Source organism: Ailuropoda melanoleuca, chromosome 11 (assembly GCF_002007445.2).
Source record: "Ailuropoda melanoleuca isolate Jingjing chromosome 11, ASM200744v2, whole genome shotgun sequence".
Classification (NCBI taxonomy): Eukaryota; Metazoa; Chordata; class Mammalia; order Carnivora; family Ursidae; genus Ailuropoda; species Ailuropoda melanoleuca.
Genome location: NC_048228.1, coordinates 46966876 through 46989949, shown reverse-complemented (window position 1 = coordinate 46989949; position 23074 = coordinate 46966876). Strand labels below are relative to the sequence as shown.

Sequence of the window (23074 nt, the reverse complement as noted above, 5' to 3'; positions counted from 1 at the left end):
AATGGGATAGACTGGTGATGGGTAGTAAGGAGGGTACGTATTGCATGGTGCACTGGGTGTTATACGCAACTGATGAAGCATCAAACTTTACATCGCAATCTGGGGATGTGCTGTATGGTGATTAACATAATATAATAAAACAAAATTTAAAAAAAAAAGAAAGAACGAATTCTCAACATTTGCTGCAACATGGACGGCACTGGAGGAGATAATGCTAAGTGAAATAAGTCAAGCAGAGAAAGACGATTATCATATGATCTCTCTCATCTATGGAACATAAGAACTAGGATGATCGGTAGGGGAAGAAAGGGATAAAGAAAAGGGGGGTAATCAGAAGGGGGAATGAAACATGAGAGACTATGGACTATGAGAAACAAACTGAAGACTTCAGAGGGGNCTTCAGAGGGGAGGGGGTGGGGGAATGGGATAGACTGGTGATGGGTAGTAAGGAGGGCACGTATTGCATGGTGCAGTGGGTGTTATACGCAATTAATGAAGCATCATACTTTACATCGGAATCTGGGGATGTACTGTATGGTGATTAACATAATATAATAAAATAAAATTAAAAAAAAATCTAAAGTATGTGTGCATTCTGATGTTACACAAATNCAGAGAAATATGATAAAAGGAGCATAAAAGAAAAAAATCCAGAAATCAAGTGCCAAATTTTTGAACACCATATGGAAACAAGGTAAGAGGGAAGTTCTGGAAGCCACAATTTCTTCTAAATGTTCAGGAGAAGCAAAAATGAACTATGGAAAAACATTGAGTTCAAAGCCCTGGGATCATGACCTGAGCCCAAGGCTGACACTTCACTGACTGAGCCACTAAGGTGTCCCAAAAAGTTATATGAACTTTAAAGAAAAAGACAAGAAGTCATTTGGACTTTAAGACATAAACAGCACGTGACTTATAGGTTAAAACAAAGGAAATTATCATTAGACTTTTTAATGTTTTATGCCAAAACAAATTGGAATCACTTATTTAAGATGCTCAAGGGAAGAAAATGTGAGCCATGGATTTTATATGCAGCAAATCTGGCTTTCAGATATAAAAAGCACAAATTGTTATCAATATGCAATAACCCAGTTTATGATGGGTACTTCCTAATTAATGTGTTATAGAAAGAACGTTAGAAAAAAAATAAGTAACATGATATCAGTGTAGGGACTGGTAACATTGAGCATCCATAGCTGCTAATGTCACAAAAGGAGAAAACCCACATTGGTGCATGAAAGAACAAAACACCACTAACAACCTTGCTAAAGACCTCAAAACTAAGTCTGATCAAATCTCTGTATGCAGCTGCTAATTTGCAGGACAGAGAGAAGGCAGAAGAACACCTTGAACTGCATCGTGGGTATACAATCAGCAAAAGCAGACGGTGGGAAATCATAGATCAAACCACACATGTTCTTCCTTACATAGGAAAGGGATGGAGGGGGGTAGGTGTAAATTAAGAGAAATTTAGAAAACACATGAAATTTTAAAAAGTAGGCAAGACTAGTATCTTGGGATACACACTTGGCTGATAAACCTATAAAGAAATGCAAAGAAGTGATTACTATAAAAGTCAGGAAAGCGGCTACTTTTAGGGGAAATGAGGGGTAGTAGTTAGGAAGGGGTACATGAAGGAGCTCCTGAAATGCCTAGCAGAATTTTATTTCTTAACTGGAATGGTGGTTACAGGGGTGTATGTTACAATAACATTAAACTCTGTTTGTCACATCTCTTTTGTATGGGTTTCTATATCTATGTTTTACCTTACAATTTTAAAAAAGTTTTAAAAATCTATTGATTGACCAAACAACTGTTAAGAGAAATCTTTAAAATTGAATGATACATTAATCAAAGTGGTAGTTTTGTTGAAAAACCTCCGCAATGTTTATCAGTAAATAATCAGCTAATTAATCTGTTCTGAGTATTCAGCTTTCTACGTTTTTGCACCAACAGTGATGGTTGGGCACTGTTTAATTGCTAAAAGACACACAGGACCCACAATGACAATGCTTACAAATCTAGAGTTTATTACAGGAAAGGAATACAGTATTAGCAACAGCATTAAGGTAAAGCAGTGCATCATAGCCAAGCAAGCAAGGGGTCAGGAGAGGCTGAGCGCAAGCCTGTGCTGTAAGCAGAGGAGAATTATATGTCCTTAAGAAAGGATTATATTCCAGAAACTCCTGGCATACTCCGGGGTTCTGGTAAAAATAGAGCAGCTGGCCATGGAATCAGCAAGGGGCCATACACTTGAAATTGCCCATAATGAACTGAGTTTTTTCAGACCCACCAAGTCATAAGGTCAGGAAGTCCCAGCAACAATGATTAGAAGGAGGTGTAGTACCTCTGGAACAGGGCAGGAGTGGGAACAAAGTAGGTGTGCCAGCTGCAGAAGCAGGAGTCTAGTCTCAGGTTTTCACGGATATTAGATATGCACCTTTTCCTCAGCTTACATGTATGGCTGTGTGGAGACTCTCTTATAACTGGCTACAAGCCCACATTTGGTATACAAATGAGCCATTTGGTATGTGGGTGCAAGCTGAAAATGGACAGTAGCTGAACTATCACTTCATCTAGATGAGGTCTTTTTTAAATTTTTATAAAGATTTTTATTTATTTATTTGACAGAGAGACAGCCAGCGAGAGAGGGAACACAAGCAGGGGAGTGGGAGAGGAAGAAGCAGGCTCCTAGTGGAGGAGCCCGATGTGGGGCTCGATCCCAGAACGCCAGGATCACGCCCTGAGCCGAAGGCAGACGCTTAACGACTGTGCCACCCAGGCGCCCCATAGATGAGGTCTTTAAAGATTGTGGGAGGCAGAATCCTTTCAGAGGTCATCCACTTTCTGTGAACACAGAAGTGGTTCACAGTTAGACTATATAAGGACAGATACGCAGTGGTAAATGCCAGAAGCAAATGTGGTTGCTCACGTGGAAGTGGTCACAACGTGCCTAGCACAGAAGAGGCATACATAGCCAGGTAGACAGAAGGACATAGCCAGTTGCTGTCACCCTGCCTCTTTCATATACCATCTCAGTGCTGGCATGATGGGCACATGGAGGAAGGGACTACGGTAGCAGAGGTGGGGCTATGCAGGAGCCCCACAGCATGTCCTCCTACTTACCAAGGTGATCTAGCTGCTGCGACCTTCGAATGTCCAACCTGTCAGCAATCCAGGCCAGTCCTCTGCTAGAGCACCATTTGTCAAGGTAACCAACCAACCACGTGGTGGAAAACTGACCATGGTGGACCCCTTCCACTTTGGAAGGTCCAGCAATTCAATCTGATAGGAATAGACATAATTGGTATAGTCACATGCCAGTGCTGCTGTCTAAGTCCTTATGGAATATTTTCTTCTTTTTCCCTTTCAGTTGTACTGAGATATAATTGACATAGAGCACTATACAAGTTTAAGATGTACAGTGTAATGACTTAATGACACGTATTGCAAAATGATTATGGTATACGTTAACATCCATCATCTCATATAAAGGCAAGGAAAAGTATTTTTTCCCTTGTAATAAAACTTTCAGCATTTGCTCTCTTAGAAACATTTAAATATGCCATACAGCAGTATTTATTATAGTTAAAATGTTGTATAGTACATCCCTAGTACTTATTTATCTTATAACTGGAAGTTTATACCTTTTGACAGCTTTCATCCAATTCCACCACATCTCTCCTCTGGTAATCATATATCTGATCTCTTTATGAGTTTGTTTTATTTTGTTTTTAAATTCCACATACAGGTGATATCATGAAGTATTTGTCCTTCTCTGACTTATTTCACTTAGCATAATGCCTTCAAGGTCCATGCATGTTGTCTCAAATAGCAGGATTTCCTTCTTTTTTATGGCTGAATAGTATTCTAACACATACATATTTTCTTTATCCACTTACCTTTATTCATTTACCTGTTGATGGACGCTTAGGTTGTTTCCATCTTGGCTATTGTGAATCATGCTGCAGTGAATATGGAGGTGTGGATATCTCTTTGACGTAGTAATTTTGTTTCCTTCACATACATACCCAAAGGTGGAATTGTTGGATCATGTGGTAGTTCTATTTTACATTTTTTGAGGAACCTCCACACTGTTTTTCACAGTGGCTGTACCAGTTTACATTCCCACTAACAATGCACAAGGGTTCCCCTTTCTCCACATTCTTACCAGTATTTGTTATCTCTTGTCATTTTAATGATAGTCATCCCAACAGGTGTGAGGTGATATCTTATTGTGGTTTTGATTTGCATTTCCCTGATGATGAGTGATGTTGAGCACCTTTTCATGTACCTGTTGGCCATTTGAATATTTTCTTTGGAAAAAGATCTATTCAGGTCTTTTGCCCATTTTTGAATTGGATTATTTGTTTTTCTGCTGTTGAGTTGTATGGATTCTTTGTGTATTTTGGGCATTAATCTCTTATCACATGTATAATTTGCAAGTACTTTGCCTCATTCCATAGCTCATTTTTTCATTTTGTTGATTATTTCTTTCACTCTGCAGAAGCTTTTCATTTTGCTGTAATATCTTTTACTAATTTTTTATTTTGTATTTTGTTCTTTATGCCTTAGATGCCATATCCCAAAAATTGTTACTGAGACTTATATCAAGGAGCTTTTTCCCTATGTTTTCCACTAGGAGTTTTATGGTTTCTGGTCTTATACTGAAGTGTTGAATTCATTTTGAGTTAATTTTTGTGAGTGGTGTAAGATATGGGTCTAATTTCATTCTTTTACATGTGAATATCCAATTTCCCAGTGTCATTTATTGAAGAGATTATCTTTTTGCCATTGAGTATTTTTGGCTCCTTTGTCAAATATTAGTTTGCTATATATGCATGGGTTTATTTCTGGTCTCTCAATACTATTCTATTGGGCTATGTGTTTATTTTTGTGCCAGTACCATTCTTTTCTGATTGCTATAGCTTTAAAATATAGCTTGAAATCAGGAAGTGTGATGCTTCCCACTTTGTTGTTCTTTCTCAGGATTGTTTTGGTTATCTGGGGTCTTTTGTGGTTCCATAAAGATTTTAACACTTTTTTTTCTACTTCTGTAAAAAAATGCTATTGCAATCTTGATAGGGATTGCACTGAATCTATCAGTGGGGGCGTATGGAATATTTGATGCACAGGCACAGGGTTCCCTATAGCATTGTGTCAGACCAGGGACCTATTTTAAAACAAAGGAGCTGCAGGAGTAAGAACCTATCTATGTCTCATAGTATATTCTGAAACATTCAAAGGTGCCAGCAGAAAGATCATTGGAATGGGCTAATGAAAGCACAACTGAAGTGCCAATTTGTAGGTGATAGTTTAAGAGAATAGGGGTGCCATTCTCCACAATACAGTGTATACTGTGAATTAAAGACCTTTGCATTTAGGTTTGTTTCCTTGGTCTGGGAACTAAGAGGTTGAAGCATCTTACAATCATTCCGAACGACCAACTTGGGGAATTTGTGCTTTCTTTCTTCACTGTGGGCTCTGCAGGGTTAATTGTCCTTGTACTGTTACTGGATAGAGAACCAGTTCTAAACTCATGTTTAGCTGCTCACCACTAGAAAATCAATACTTGAGGGAAGTGATGGTAGGGAATGAAAGTTCCCTTATAGGAAGCCAACAACGTGGGAAGATGGTGGACAGATGTCTCAAAGGCCATCTTCATCTTCCTGGCAAAGCCAGAGGACTTCAAAGGGGAAGGTATGGGAAAAGGGAGGGGGGCTATGTGTAGGAGAAGAAGGTGCTCAGGTGGTTAGTTGTATGTATGACCCTGAACAGACTTGCTGGCATCCATGGAAGTTGTTTTCAAATGTAATCAGGCCTTATCTTCTGGGAAAGTTTGGTCCTCACTCCTCAAGGCCAGTGGTCTGCAAATCTCAGGGAACATGTTAGTTCTGCTACAGATCAAGGGCATTAGGTGAGCAAGCAAGAAGTAGCTTGAAGCAACTTAACCCTTACAACCAGTTGGAGTGCTGTTACAGTACCATATGGGGGAATATTCCCATCAGGTGACTCAGTGAGAGTCCCATTGAATTATAAGTTACAACTCTTCCCTGGAATCTTTCAGCTCCTTGTCTAGGAATCCGGAGGCAAGAAGACAGTTACTATCTTGGCAAGAATAATTGACCCTGAATGTTAGGAAAGTTAAGGCTGTTATACAAACAATAATGAAGGAATGTGTTTGAGATTCTGTTGATTCACTTGGATGCCTCTTGTCAAGGTAAATGGACAAGTGTAGCAACCAGGGCTTGAAAGGGGAATGCTTACCAGGGGATCAGACCCCTCAGGAATGAGGTCTGGTTCACAACACTGGTTATGCTATTCACACTCAGCAGAGGTGTTAGTTGAATGTGAGGGGAATCCAGTATGGCTGGTGTTAGTTGAATGTGAGGGGAATCCAGCATGGCTGGTGGAGGTAGGAGATGATGAGTATTTGTTGTGGTTCTGAGCCAAGCTGCAGCAGCAAGGTTATATAGTTCAACCCAATATCCTTCCTTTGTATTTATATGAATAGTCTTCAACAAATTGTATTTATTTTTATTATATGTAAATATGTATACCATTCTTTGTCATTTTTTTACACAAAAGGTAATTTTTATATTTTTCTGTAATTTAAAAAATTGACATTAAGTCTTGGAGACCTTTTAATGTTACTCTATATAGAGCTCCCTATTCTTTATAAGTTGCTGCATTGAATCTGTTATTTACTTAGGTTGGTTCTTTAGAAGTTTGTTTTCCTTATACAGTATCATGAACAACAGTGAAATGAGGATCTTTGGTACATGTTCTTTATGTGCAGTTGTAAATATACCAAAAAGTGGAATCGATGGGGCATAATGAACATGGTTGAAGTGCCCTCCAGAGTAGCCATTTACTCTTCCACCAGCAGTGTTTGAGACACCTATTTCCTCAGATCATCACCAATACTTGATATTGTCAACCCTTTCATTTTTTGCAAAGAAGTTAAGGTAGTTTTATTAGTTTCATGGTAGAAAACTGAAGAGGGTTCCATCTTGATTGCCTTTTCTTTGTTGACTTTGAGGGGTGGAGGTCATCTACTAAGAGTCAGAAGTCTAGGGGCACCTGGGTGGCTCAGTTGTTAAGCATCTGCCTTCTGCTCAGGGTGTGATCCCGGGGTCCTGGGATTGAGCCCCACACGAGTCTCCTCCACTGGGAGCCTGCTTCTTCCTCTCCCACTCCCCCTGCTTGTGTTCCCTCTTTTGCTGCCTGTCTCTCTCTCTCTGTCAAATAAATAAGTGAGATCTTAAAAAAAAAAAGAGTCGGAAGTCTAAAGAAATTAGGAAAGGTCTGAAAAAATAAGTTGTGAAACGAAGAAGGCATATCAACAGAAGGCAATTCACAGAAGAAATGCAAATGGTTAGGAAACGTACACAAAGATGATCAACCACACTAAGAATCAGGGAAATTAAAGTTAAAACCCAGAGGTTTTTTTCACATATGACATTGGCAAAATGTGTCAATAGTGTCTACTACGTGTCTACCACGTGTAATGCCAATCTGTCTGCTTCCTGAATATGTCCTGATTTTGAACACTCATTATCAGTATAATGTTTTTGAGGATGTTCCCATCTCCGAGTCCCACCTTCCTAAGGTAGAGACAGAAGCTCACCTTCTCTGTTTCCCTTGCTTCTGGTGTTATCTTTGCAGGTACATAGGCACTGCCAATTACACACACTTGCATGAGACTCCTCTTTAGAAAAGAGTAACACTAAGAAGAAAGCACCATGTGGAATCCATTTTGTATTGAATAAGGTGGTGGAGGCTTTTGGCTTTCAGTTGATGCAGTGGCCAGAAGTGCTGGGGTCTAATGTCCTCGGTCAAATGGTGAGTTGCAGTATCTGTTTTCAGTGGTGGCAGCAGAGGAATATTTGCTGAAACGGTTCCTGTGGCTGTAAGTGTTGTTTCTGGCTCTGTAGGCTTAACTTAACTTTCCCTGGGATTTAGGGGCTATTGTATTTTAATAATTTCTTTTTATATTTGGACTGATGACAGTAAGCTCTGCTGTTTGCAGGTAATGCCCTTGATTGATGATATTTACCTGCATTCTGCACCCTTTCCTTTTATGCTTTTAGGGAACTGTCTGTACTGATTAGTTCCTCTCACCTTTAATTCCAGAGTCCCTTTCTATGCTCATTGAGTTCTATCTTTTCCTACCTTTTTTTCTTCCTTTTTATAGTTATTATTCTGGAATGAATTGTCAAATAATCACTGTCTTCATAGCCTCGTCTTCCACTTTTCAACCCACTGCAAGCTGCTTGCCATCTTCATCATTCAATCGAAATTGTTTTTTCTATGGTTGTGAATGAGGGATGTGTCACTAAATTCAACACTTTGTAGTTTTATCATTCAAATCTTCCACTGGGAGGATGGCTTATATTGGTGTACAAATAGAGGCAAGAGGGCTTTTTGTGAAGCTATTTTAGTGTATCAAAAAAGAGAAGAGTTACTAGAACTAAAGTGGACACAGCAGACCTGTGGAGCCCTGGATATAATCAACCAACCTAATCAACCAACCTTCCCCTCCCTTCCTCCTTCCCTCCCTTCCTCCCTCCCTTTTTTTCATCATCTGTCTACCTATTTTCTATGTCAATATGAAAGAGAATAAATCAATAAAAGCACTAGGAAACAAGAAATGATGCCACTCTAGGGAACAAGAAATTGTGCACATTTTTGGTAAGTTAGAAAGCAGATAGTATCAGATTGACAAAATAGAGAAAACGTAGGCCAGAATGAATAAAACAGATTTAGGGAAATGTCAGAGTCAATAGGAATACAAAGGGCAGGAGAGAACCTGTAATTGATTAAAGAAGTTAACTCTACATAGCTAAGCCAGAGGTACACCTGTACATAGCATGTACACTCGCAGTATTTAACCCAAGAATGAATGAGAGAACTGTTCTCTAAGGAAAGTGAAGTACATGCCTAACAAGGAGATCTGGAGGGAGTAAAGGGGCCTGAGAAATAAGAACTAAGTGCAAAGTAATTCAATAATGTTAGAAGTTCTGAAGAGGAGAATACTATCTGGAAAAAGTTATACTTATTATGCCAAGCCCTTCTTATTTTGGCCATTAGGTTGGAGAGAGTGAGGTATATCCCAACTCTCCTTCCTTCTTAATGCCCTCATATCCTCAAGTGGAGTCTGTACATTGCCATATTCTGCCCTTTTAGACTTAACTCCTGCAGTTCACCTTTTCAGAGGAGAGTCCAGTTAAGAACTAGACTTGAACAACTATGGAGGGAATCCATGCTAATGTCTATATCAATCAATCCAGTCCTCTGTTCATATGTATCTACAGATGTTTGAGGAAACATAATAGCATGAAAGAGATAGCCCAAGGCAAATAAGGAGAATAACTACTGTCAGACAAAACAAAACATTTAAAACCCAGAGAGAACTTTAAATAAATTCCAATTTTGTATCTCAGAGACATTTTGTATTAATGAAATCTATAAACAAAATAATGAATGTATGAAAAGGGAGCAATCAGAGAGCAAGAAAAAATTCTTAGAAATTAAAAATATAATTGATAACATTTTAAAAAGGGCTAACTAAGTTAAAAAGGATGTACACTTTTTAAAGAACAAATTAATCATCTGGAAGTTAAAAGTGATATAACTACCCAGAATATAGTGAAAAAAAGATGAGGAAAATAAAAAAGAATAATATGAAAGGAAATATGAAAGAATAATTCCAGGAGGCTCAATATCTATCTAATAAACTTACCAGAAGGAAATTATGCAGAAAATGAGGAGGATAAAATACTCATTGAATAACAAAAAATTTTTCTTTGTGTGGGAGGTAAGCACAAAATCGTAGTGTCCATTAGCTATGTAGTTGGACAAATGAAAAAGATTCACACCTAGGTAGATAGTGGTGGAATTTTAGAATTCTGAGAATAAAATGATAATTCAAAAATAATTCAAATTGGATTGGATGGCATCAAAATTGAAAACTTCACCAAAGTGCTTTATCAGTAGAGTGAAAAGGCAGCCCATAGAATGGGAGGAAATATTTGCAGATTATTTATCTAATAAGGGGTTAATATCTAGAGTATGTAAAGAACTTCTACAACTCAACAACACAAAAGCAAACAACTCAATTAAAAATTGGCAAAGAATTTGGATAGTTCTTCAGTGAGTATCACAAATGTCCAATAAACTCATAAAAAGATGTTCAACATCATTAATCATTAGATATGCAAATCAAAACCACAATCATATATACAGTGAGGAAAATACAGTTTCTTCAATACATGGTGCTGGGAAAGTTGGACAGCTACACAAAAAAGAATGAAACTGGACCACATTCTAATGCCATATATAGAAATAAACTCAAAATGGATTAGAGACCTAAATGTGAGACCTAAAACCATTAAAATCCTAGAAGAGAGCATGGCAGTAATTTCTCTGACCTCAACCACAGTAACATTTTTCTAGATATGTCTCCTAAGACAAGGGAAACAAAAACAAAAATAAACAATTGGGACTACATCAAAATAAAAAGGTGTTGTACAGCAACAAAACAAGAAGACAACCTACTGAATGGGAGAATATATATGCAAATGATATATCTGATAAAGGGTTAATATCCAAAATATATAAAGAATTTATGTAACTTAACACCAAAAAGAAAAAAAAGAACCAGTCTGATTAGAAAATGGGCTAAGGACCTGAACAGATATTTTTCCAAAGAAAACACACAAATGGCCAACAGACACATGAAAAGATGCTCAAAATCACTAATCACCAAGGAAATGCAAATCAAAACCACAGTAAGATATCACCATATACCTGTTAGAATGGCTAAAATCAAAATGACAAGAAATAACAAGTTTTGGTGAGGATGTGGACTTGTGGGAAATCTGGGGCATGGTTGGTGGGAATGCAAACTGGAGCAGCCACTCTGGAAAATGGTATGGAGATTCCTCAAAAAATTAAAAATAGAAATATCACAATCCCTTAATTCCACTATTGGGTATTTATCTAACAAAATGAAAACACTAATTCAGGAGTGCATGGTGGGTCAGGCGGTTAAGCTCGAGTCATGATCCCAGGGTCCTGAGATTGAGTCCCACATTGGACTCCCTGCTCAGTAGGGGGCCTGCTTCTCCCTCTGCCTCTACCTGCCACTCATCTTGCTTGTGCTCTCTCTCTCTCTGTGTGTGTGTCAAATAAATAAAAAAAATCTTTTGAAAAACCCTACTAATTCAAAAGTGTGCACACCTATGTTTATTTCATCATTATTTACCGTAGCCAAGATATGGAAGCAACTTCAGTGTTCATCAAGGAGAATGTGGTACACACACACACACACACACACACACACACAAATATTACATAGCCATAAAAAAGAATGAGACTATGCTGTTTGAGATGACATCAATGGACCTAGAGTGTATTATGCTAAGTGAAATAAATCAGACTGAGAAAGCGCATGATTCCACTCGTAAGTAGAATCTAAAAAAAAGAAGTAAACAAACAGCATCAGACCTGTAAATACAGAGAATAAACTGATGGTTGCCAGAAGGAGGGGAAGCGGGGGATTGGGTGAAGAGGAGTGGGAGATACAGACTTGCAGTTATGGAATGAATAAGTCAGGAGAATAAAAGGCATAGCATGAGGAATATAGTTGTTGATACTGTAATAGCGATGAAATGGGACAGATGGTACACCTGTGAGTGTAGCATAATGTATAAACTTGTCAAATCACTAAGTTGTACCCCTGAAACTAATGTAAAAAAACACCATCCCACAATGATATACCATTTCACATCTATTAGGTAGCTATTTTCAAAAAAACCCCCCAAAAACAAACAAAAAAACCCAACAACAGATAATAACAAGTGTCAGCAAGGATATGGAGAAATTGGAACACTGCACCACTGGTGGCAGTATATAATGGAGCAGTCATTGTAGAAACAGTTGACTGTGTTGGAGCGGCTCCTCAGAAAATTAAAGTGAGAATTACTATATGATCCAGCAATTTCACTTATGAGTGTACAGCCAAAAGCATTGAAAGCAGGGACTAGAACAGATATTTGTATACCCATGTTCATAGCAGCATCACTCACAATAACCAGAAGGTGGAAGCAACCCAAGTATCTGTTTGATGGATCAGTGCATAAACAAATGTGCTATCTATCTACAAGGCAATATTATTCAGCCTTGAAAAGGAAGGAAATTCTGACACATTCTACAACATAGATGAACTTGGAGGACATTATGCTAACTGAAATAATCCAGCCACAAAAAGACAAATACCGTGTAATTTCACTTTTACGAGATTCCTAGGGTAGTCAGATTCACAGAGACAGAAAGTAGAATGGTCATTGCCAGGGTCTGAGGGAAAGGGAGAATGGGAGTTATTGTTTAATTGGAATAGAGTTTCAGTTTTGTAAGATGAAGAGTTCTGGTGATTGATGGTGGCAATGATTGCACAACTGTATGAATGTACTTAATACCACTGAACTATATGCTTAAAATGGCTAATTTTTACATTTTCTATATTTTATCCAAATTAAAAGTGTAATTTGGGGTGTCAACAACTTACCTATAAGTCGGCTTGATCTTAGGTTGTATTCCCAGTAGTGATTCCTAAAAGAAGATGGAGTATATCTTTAAACTTCTGGAAAATTTTATTTTGAACCAGAATTCGTTCCCTGCTTCTATTAGATATTTTCTGTTTGACCCTTGAGATCTACCTTTTGTCCTACCCCAACTTGCTCTTTGTCCCAAGAGGTTGATTTCTGTTGATGGCTTCCACTGGGCCCCCTTTCCCTTTGGCCAGTTAAAGCCAATAAGAGGCACCAGAAAGAAATTAGAAGCCAAAAGAGAGAGGTTAAGCAGCCCCCCCCCCCCCAATTCCTTCCATACTGTGCTATAGGTTCGCAATGGATATTTTCTTTCAGAAAGCCACAATTTAGGCTTGAGTCCTCCAGCTGTTTCCCTGGGCTTTATTAACTGCTCCCTCCTCTTACCTCATTTGGACTAGGTAGTGGCTGTTAATAGCTTACTGCTGTGGCTAGCTGCAGGGTGCTTCATTATCTCTCTAGGATTTCTCTTAACCCTGTCTATACCTTTGTTAATTAACTCAGCCACTCAGTTTCCTTCAGTTACTCTATTTAAATGTGTCATCTGTTTCCTGCCTGGACTGACTGAAGTAGGTAATTTAGCATTCAAATGGGAGTAAAAAAATAAAGTCTGTGTGTGTGTGGTGGGGGGAGGGAATCAGGAACTTCTAAAACTACCTATTGGTCTTTTCTGATTTTGTAACTTGAGCAAATTCTTCTCATGTATTTTCCCATGACATTAAATTTAAAAAGAAAAAATTTAATCTCCATAGATGCGGAAAAAGCATAGGATAAAATTCTAAACTCATGTCATAACTTGTATAGTATATAGCAAACACTCGTAAACTTCATAATCAGTGGTTAAACATTTGAACGTTTAGCACTGGAATAAAAACATGATAAAAATTTTTGTGAGTACTCTTAGCTTTTTATTGGTAGTCTGACCATAGCAATGCTACAAGGAAAGAAAAGTGTCATAAACACTTGGAAGAAGTCAGAATATTATTATAAAGGCAGTATGATGATCTGCCATGAGAATACAAGAAAATTAAACTGGAACCCTATTCGAAGGAATCAGTGAGTTTAGTTGGAGAAATCTAAGATTGAACTACAATAAATAACTCTTTTCCAGCAATATATAACATAATGACAAAAGACACAAAAGCTAAGGGAGCCTCAGTAGCCTGTGGGCAACGTCAAGTGTTCTAGGGGCCATAGACCCACCCACCCTTCTTTCCCTCCTTCCTTCCTCCCTCTCTCCCTTTCTTCCCTCCCTGTCTTCCTTTCTCCCTTCCTCCCCTCCTCCCCTTCTTCTTCCTTCCCTCCCTTCTCCTCCCTCCCTCCTTCCCTCTCTCTCTCCCTTTCCCCTTCCTTCCTTCCTTCCTTCCTTCCTTCCTTCCTTCCTTCCTTCCCTCTCTTTTTCTTTTTTTCTGATGAGAACTACCTTGGTGCTCCAGATGCTGGCTACCCCTTGTTCCAGACTCACCTGTTAGGAGTCTGGCTCACCCCACATAACACCAAATTCCAATCTTTATCTACCCCTCACCCTCACCCTATTAGAGGACCAGTGTGGGAGGCACTTTGCCCCAGGGGTGCAGCCAGGCTGGGGGTGGGCATGGGCTCTGGCCCAAAGACTGGGGGTAGTACAGCCCCAAATCTGTTCGGGGAGTGAATTGTGCATGGCAGGCCACAGATCTGTAGCCTTCCAGAAATCAGTAGGACCCTGAGCAGTGTTGTGGGCTTCTGGGATGGAACCCTGGAGACCCAGTCCAACTCTGCCAAGGTCCAAGGCTACAGCCGTGGAAGGCAGCATTCCATTGCACATCCTTGGGGCCAAACATCTCTCGCAGCAGCTGAGAGATGTCTCACATCTGTCCCAAAAGAATAGTCATGTAGTCAGACATTTGCTGCCTACTTGGGTGGCCTCAGCCTTGCCACATGTTTTATGGTTCATGTGTAGCAAGGAAGCCTTCTCTTTAAGGGTGAGCCATCTCTGGGTTCTGCTCTGCATGATGCCTCTTTATAGTTAACCTGCTCCGAACTGCTGGCCTCCAAAAGTCGATGACTCACGATCACATGAGGGAAGAAGCATTGACAATTAATACAAGATTACTGCCTCATTTATATACTTGGATTTCATGGCTAATTACCTATTTTTACTAAGATGAACAGTTATAGTCAAAACCATTAGTTTTATAGAAAATGATAATCTTTTTGCCCTTCCAAAAAATGTAAGTGGAATCCCAGAAGGATCAGAGGGAAGTAAGAAGTAAAATATTTTTGAAAAAATAATGGCTAAGAAGTTTCCAAATTTTGTGAAAACTATAAATCCGTAGAGTCAGGGAGTACAATGCATTCCCAGCAGAATAAACACAAAGAAACCAATCCAAGGACTATCTTAAAATTGCTGAAAACCAGTGATAAAGAGAAAGTCTTAAAGGAATCTAAAATGAAAGGACACATTATGTAAAATAAAACAGGAAAGACAACACCTCTCAGAGTTAATACGAGGCATGGGGCAATGCAGTGACATCTTTAAAGTGTTGAAAGGTCAACCTGGAACACTAATCCAGCAAAAATGTCTCTCCATTTTTTCAGTCAAACAAAAGGAAGATAATTCGTTGTTGGCAGACCTACACCACAAGAAATGCTGAAAGTTTTTTAGGTAGAAGGAAAATCATAGCAGGAAACGTGAATCTACACAAAGGAATAAGGCATAGGAAACGCTAAATATGTAAATAAGTAAAAATATATTGTTTTTCAGGTTTCTTTAAAGATAATTTCTTTAAAGATAATTGACCATTTAAAGTGGACAGATGACGTATGATTGTAGTGGTCGTGATGGGTGAGGCAACCAACTTGAGCTTTCTACTTGTTTTCTCAGTAGATCTTGCTATTTGCAGCAGTATACACTAGTGTAGATGAATGCAGAGCTATCCAAATGATTTTGTGTGGGCCAGGTAAGGCACACAGAAATACACAATTCATTCCATATATGAAATTAATACAGCAACTTTTTAATGGCCTTTGCTATATCAAATACTGTGTTGACTACAAGTCATATATGTTCTAGAAAAACCCCACATCTTAGAGTTTAGCTGAGAGTTCTTCCCATATGCTTACTTTTAGCAATATATTTATGAAAAGTTACACTCAGATCATCTCTTTTATAAATCAAATCCAAAATCTTCATTCTTTTTTCAATTAAATACTAATTCCACTAGGTGGAGGCATTTCCTTAGTTTTGTGTTTCTCACTGAAGAGCCTAGGAATAACAAGTATAGTAAGCAGGGAAATGAGTCAGAAAAAAAGGCACATAGCCCTCCCAAGGCCTGGTGCTTTGCACTATATTAGCTTGGTAAATGCATCCCCATTACTACACACAGTTCCATGCAGTTGACCTTGAACAACAAGGGAATTAGAGGCACCGACCCCCTGCGCAATTGAAAATCTGTGGAGAACTTTTGGGACTCCCAAAACTTAACTACCAATAACCTACTGTTGACCAGAGGTCCTACTGAGAACATAAACAGTTGAAGAGAGAACAAAAACATACATATTTTGTATGTCACGTGTATTATATACGATAGTCTTACAATAAAGTAAGCTACAGAAAAGATAATGTTTTTAAGAACGTCATAAGGAGGGGAGCCTGAGTGGCTCAGTCTGTTAACCGTCCGCCTTCAGCTGATCGGGAGTCCTGGCATAGAGCCCTGCTCAGGGGAAGTCTCCTTCTCCCTCTCCCTCTGCCCCTCCCCCCACTCATGTTCTCTCTCTCACTCTGTCTCTCTCACTTCTCTTTCAAATAAATAAATCTTAAAAGAAACATCATAAGGAAGAGAAAATACATTTATAATACTGGACTGTTTATCTAAACTATAAGTTTACATCAACTCTTTACAAGAGGAATCGTCTATCAGTACCTAAGTCAATATTGTCTTATAGGATACAGATTGTTGTAGATGTTATACATATTACTAACACCAGAATGAAAAATGAAAAGATGGTTTACGGTCTGTAAGTTTTGACAAATTTTAACGTTTTATAATATATTTGTGTATCTTTTAGGGTAGTAAATGATAAAATAGACTAGTATTTACATATATTTTATGCATTTATGACACAGGTAACTTTTTCTTAATTCTTTCACTCTTTCTAGGCTCCACAATTCATTTGTGAGTTTTTTTCAAATTGTTGCAAATCTCTAAAGAATTTTCCAGTATATTTATTGAGAAACAAATGTGTGTAAGTGAACCTGCACAGTTCAAACCCTTGCTGTCTGAGGGTCAACTGTACTTGCTTTTAATGTTTAGCAAAGGAAAGTGGCAAGTTTTCTAGGCTGATACTATCTAAATGTTTTCTTCCCATTGGTTTGAATTTTAAAATAGCCTCTAAGGGCTGAGTAGATTATTAACCAGGCATCTCACATTTTTTCATTTAATCCTGTCAGATGGTTCTTGCATTCCACAGTGATGTACTAAGTGTCTGTAACAATAAAATGTATGCTGTTTTCACTGTCTTTCAAATATTTCATATTTAACCAAGATGATAATATAAGGAACATTATATATATATATATATATATATATATATATATATATATATATATATATATATATATATATATATAATGCTTTAGTCCTTGCATTAGTAGTTTAATATAAAACAACACCTTTTCAGGTTATGGGGAAAGAGCAAATGTGTGAGACATTTCTTAAAGTAGCTGAAATATAAAAGAGCTGAAGGATTGTGAGGAAGTTTTTTTCAGCTTGAAGTTTTTTTGTTGTCATCTTTCTGGGTTTCTACTTTGCTGTTTTTATTGGTACCAACGTTATGTGGAAACAATATCTTTCCAGTTAAATAGGAAATTCATCTGCTCTTTATTTTGTATTTGAAGTTTTAATGCTCTGTGTCATCAGTTCATTGACTTCAAGGAGGTAAGTCTCTGAAATGTTGCACTTTATGAGGCACAACCCAATTCTCTTTTTGTGCAATTTGTTTTTTAAAAGTCTTTCTTGTATGAGTACTATTGTCTCAGTTTTATTGTTTTAAAGATACTCTATTAATTATCTACAGCTGCTGTCATAAATGAATTAAAAACACAACAGACTTTTGTCCTTTAATCCCTTAGAGAAAATTTAGTGACTGATGTTGTTTCCTTTTTTTCTTCATTGTACATCTGTGGGAAAGGAGTGACAAATCTGATGTTTATGAAAGTATTGTTAAAAAGAATTCCAAGCTTTTGTATCTCATATGTCTCATTTAAAAAAAATAAATTTGAATTTTCATTCAAAACAATTATTCAGTATACATTGAATAAAATAGGAGGTCTAATTCGTGCACAAATCTTAAAATTTATTTTCCTCTTTAGGATGAAGGCCTGGCCCGCCAGTTGGTGGAGCTAGGCTACCGAGGGACTGGAGAGGTGGTAAAAAGGGAAGATTTTGAAGCAAGGAAAGCAGCGATAGAGATTGCAAGGCTGGCTGAAAGAACTCAGAAAAAGTAAGTGTCTGTGTTCCAAATCTAGATTTTATATCATATTGTAGAGTCTTTGGAAGAGTCCAATTTCGTTGGCATTGTTGTAATTTAGAAACATTGGCTGGAGCAAGTAGAGCTTGGACTATCCTAAGCGTGTGTTCTTCAGATCAGGAACTGGAGGAACTGGAGGAGCTGAGATGTGCTTGCAAGAAGCCACATGCAACTTGGAGCTACTAATTTAAGAAACATAAATACCAAAATACGGTCATTAGACTAATAAAGTCTTATTAAAAAAATAAGTCAATGTTATTGGCTTTATGTATTTATATACTAAAAATATAAGTGACTTTCGCCTTAGTATTCTTTGTATTTTTGAGACCTATAAACCTTTGACATCATTTATGTACTTATGTTTTTGAAAGCATTGATTCATTCAACTTTATTAACAGTCACCAGCTTTTGTTAATGTGACTAATATAGGGTTACATGAAATAGGAATCTAATTAAATATATTAAACATATTATATAAAAGATGTATACCTAAAGTGAACTGTATCAACTGATAAGCCAATATGAAAGATGTGACAAAGCACTTATCTATTTACTTTTTAAAAATGAATGCTAAACTTGTACATGTTGGAGAGGACAATTACTTAGAAATTGGCATATTATTCCTAGATGTAATTTTAAAAACTACACCATAATTATGGGTAGAAATCTCCCATGTATTTATCATAACAAATAACGTTTGGTAGTGGAACATGAATTGGTTCCAGGAGTGTGCAATTTTAATTGATTGTTCTAGTGGTTATTGTGTTTCATTACCATGGAATTTTGGAATTTAATATACTGACATTTGGTAATATATTAGTTATCTGATGCTGCCATAACACATTACTACAAACTTAGTGGCTTAAAACAACAGGAATGTATTTATTCATAATTCTTTGGGTCAGAAGTCAAGAGGACAGTGGCTTAGCTGGGTCCTCTGCTCAGTACATCGCAAGGTTGAAATCCTGGTGTTGGCTTGACTGAGTCCTGGTCTGGAGGCTCTGAGGATGAATCTGCTTCCACACTTATTCAGGTTGTTGGCCAGATGCAGTTTCTTGTGATTATGGAACTGAGGTCCCCATTTCCTTGTCCGTTGTCATTTTGGGGGCTGGGCCGCAGGGTCCTACAGGCTGCCGACATTTATCTTCATGCTTTCCATGTGGTCCCCTTCCAGCAAGAGCAGTTCGAAATTCTCTCACCCTTCAAATTTCTCTGACTTCTCTTTCTGCAGCAACTGATTCCAGCCAGAGAAAGAGCTCTCCTTTTAAGAGCTCATGTGGTCACACTGAGTCCATCTAGATTATCCTGATCATTTCCTTATTTTAAGGTATATAACATTCATTACATCGGCAAAGTCTCTTTTTCCATGTAATGTAACATGTTCACAGGTTCTAGGAACATGGGCAGCCTTTGGGTGGGTATGCTGCTTTTCGCATGTCATTTATATGAAAGTTTGAGAATTTATTGAACATAGTTACACATAACTTTTAGTCTTAAAAAATTGAAATGATGCAACGTATATGTGTACAATGTGATGTGTCTTATATAAAATATCAGGGGGGTCTTCTCTTTCCATATTAGTAAATGTTTATCAGGGGCGGAAGTGGAGAGATTTTTGTGAGATTTGACAGGGAATTAATGTATGTTCATATTTTATTAAAGATGTGTCCTATTTCATAACAAGCAAAGTCAGTCATGTATAAAGTGTATGTGCACATGTCCTCTTCGTGTTTGAGGATCAAAGTATTTACTCTTTGCAATAGTCTCTTTAACTGGCCAGAACTGGAAGTCATCAGGCTACTTACGTACCAATTGCAGGAGGCTAATCCCCACCCAGAGCTGCTAGAATTGGAAGGCCCTTTCATCTGCAGAGCTTCTCTAGCTGCCGTTGAAATGGGATGGGCCCCATATGTTGCCTCTGGCCCCATGTGGGAGTCACTTTGCTCCCTTCCCTCCCGGGTCTATTGTAGTGTTATTGACAGCAGGGCCGGCAGAGGATGACCTACAGTCAAATATGTCTTGGGTCTATATTTGCAGGAGAATCATTTGGAAAATATACATGAATATCTGCCTGTCTGCCAATTGTTGCTAACTTGGAAACACTTGGTTCTACCATCAGTTTATATTATATTAATTTCTCTAATGTGCAGGTGAGCAGTCCTGGGTAGATCCCAATCCTTCAGTCTGGTGATTATAGAGCACCCATCTCAAGTGTTGGTACCTAAGAGTATGTTATTTACTTAGATTAGTTTCAGAGGGGAAGGAGTCTAGAGAGAAGAAAGTTAAAGGCATTGGGAGGGAGCATTGTGATGAAGTGGTATTTTGATAATTATCTCTCCAAAACAAGACATAAGGTGAAAAGAAATTATTGGGCTTTTACTTCAGTCATTCACTTTACAAATACTCCTGCACAACCATCTTGCATTAGGCACTGTGCTAAATGCTGGGGATATGGTAGCGCATAAGATAGTACCTGCCCTCAAGAAATTTGAGGGCTAGATAAATGAAAGACGGTTACATTGCTGGTGGGAAAATAAAATAGAAAACTGTTCGGCAGTTCTTCAAAAAGTTGAGCCCAGAGTTCGCATATGACCCAGCAATTCCATTCCTAGGCATATATCCAAGAGAATTGAAAACATAGGTTCACTTAAAAACTTGTTCACCAGTGTTCATAGCAGCATTATTTTTTTTTAAAGATTTTATTTATTCGACAGAGATAGAGACAGCCAGTGAGAGAGGGAACACAAGCAGGGGAGTGGGAGAGGAAGAAGCAGGCTCATAGCAGAGGAGCCTGACGTGGGGCTCGATCCCATAACACCGGGATCACGTCCTGAGCCGAAGGCAGACACTTAACTGCTGTGCCACCCAGGTGCCCCAGCAGCATTATTGATAGTAACCATAAAGTGGAAATAATCCCAATGTCCATCACCTGATGAATGGGTAAAAGAAAATGTGGCATATAGACATAATGAAATATGATTCAGCCATAAAAAGGAGAGAAGTACATATTGTTACATGCTACAACATAGATAAACCTTTACAGCATTAGACTAAGTGAAAGAAGCCAGACAAAAGGACTACATATTGTATAGTTCTGTTTATATAAAATGTCCAAAATAGGTAAATGCATAGAGGCAGAAAGTGGACTTGTGGTTGCCAAGGGCTGGCAGGAAGGGTGAATGGAGAATGACTGCTAATGGGTATGGGGCTTCTTTTCATGTGTTGGAATGTTCCAGACTTAGATGTTGGAGAGAATTGCACAACTTGTAAATATACTAAGAACATTGAATTGTACGCCTTTAAAGTTTGAATTTTATGGTATGTGAATTATAGCTCAATAAAAACAATTACAACAGAAAAGAATGCATTCTGTCATAGTTGCTGTGGTGACACCCTGAAGCGGTACTAAGTCAAGATTTGGGGCATGTGAAGAACAGGGAAAGCTCTTTTTAAGGCAGGGTTGCTATTGTGGTTCTTAAAGGATAAGTAGGAGTTAATCAGGCAGAGAATGATGTGATGATGGACACATCCATTTTGACTTAATTCTGTGACAAACTCCCCTCCTTCATAAATCATCCTCTCTACCTCTTTGTCTTAATTTATCCCTGTTCCCTTGCTAAGACTTTTCCCCCTAAAGCTGTGCCACTTACTTCCACATTTTCTGGGGTGGTGGTGATGGTGGTGGGTGGGCTCTGCATTTTCCTGTTTCCCACAACCTTTGCTTCAAAACCATCTCTGCTTTATTATCATGTAGACATCTCTCACCTGTCCTGAACTGAGGTTCATGGCAGCTGGTATAGTAGCTATAAGTCAGAGGCTTTAAATGTTCAGGAGAAAGAATGGGTATAGTTTAGCTGGTGAACTTTTTGTCAAGACAGAATGTTCTTCTCTCCAGGGTCTGGCCAAGGTACATTAATGAAGAATCCCCATCATAAGTTCCAGAGAATTTCCATTTGTAGTGAGAAGTTCCATTTATTTCCACAGGTGATGGAGAGATGGACCTTAACTATTTGTGACACAGGTTGAATATTGGGTCTTTGGGGTATATTTAGTATTAGTTTAAGGTACTATTATTCCCATTCCTTTTAGCAAACTAATGTCTATGACATTTTTTTAAGAGATTTATCCATTTATCTTCGAGAGAATGACTGGGGGCAAGGGGTGGGGGAGGAGCAGAGGGAGAGGGACAAGCAGATTCTGTGCTGAGCGCGGAGGCTGATTTGGGTCTTGATCCCGGAGAGCCGGAGATCATGACCTGAGCCGAAATCAAGAGTTGGATGTTCAAGCAACTGAGCCACTCAGGTGCCCTGACATGCTCTTTTATACTCACCCTGGTTTGCAGAGGAGAGCCACTGATTATCTTTCTTAGTGATTTTGATTCTATTCTGACCAGTGTATTTCTGATGACCTTGGTGACTAGGTATCTTCCGGGTCCTTCCATGGCCCATACACTTTGGTGGATCTTCTGGCCTCACAGAATATGTCCATTCTAGCCTGCCTGTTTTTCTGAGCCTTTAATCCCTTAAAATTCTGTCTCTCCAGTTTAGGCATTTCAGCTGTAGTCATTGTGGGTTATTGCTTGTTTCCAGTTTCTTGGAGCCACCTTAGCAGTGAGTTTTCACCATCTTCTGGGGTCCTTACCAAAATGCTATGTCTTGTGTTCTGAGAGGGTGTAGTGTGTCCACAAATTCTAATATATTCAGTCTTATTTCTGGCTTTCCTGGTCTAGATTTCTCTCCAGTCCTGCTTCTGTGTGCTAGGTAGGTCTTGCAGCTCCTTTGGGGTAATGTCCGTTTCCTCTCTTATCAGACCTAACATGTCCCTGGCTGTGACTTAACTCTTTTATAGGCTTAAGGGCCAGAAGTAGAATTGGGGACATCTCCTGAGGTGGACGCATGTTGTCTTGTGGAGAAAGACCTCTATATTTTCCTTCTGTTTTGCTGCTGGTGGTGGTG

At 38.5% G+C, this 23074-nt stretch overlaps 1 protein-coding gene across 1 annotated transcript in view; it reads left to right on the top strand.

Annotated features, from left to right (window-relative positions):
* The window catches only part of CFAP299 (cilia and flagella associated protein 299), a 566830-nt gene that overhangs the window by 8300 nt on the left and 535456 nt on the right, over nucleotides 1–23074 (top strand). The window contains exon 2 of the mRNA XM_002912479.3: nucleotides 17962–18092. Within this exon, the coding sequence (XP_002912525.1) occupies nucleotides 17962–18092 (131 nt within the window). The remainder of the gene's footprint in view (nucleotides 1–17961; nucleotides 18093–23074) is intronic.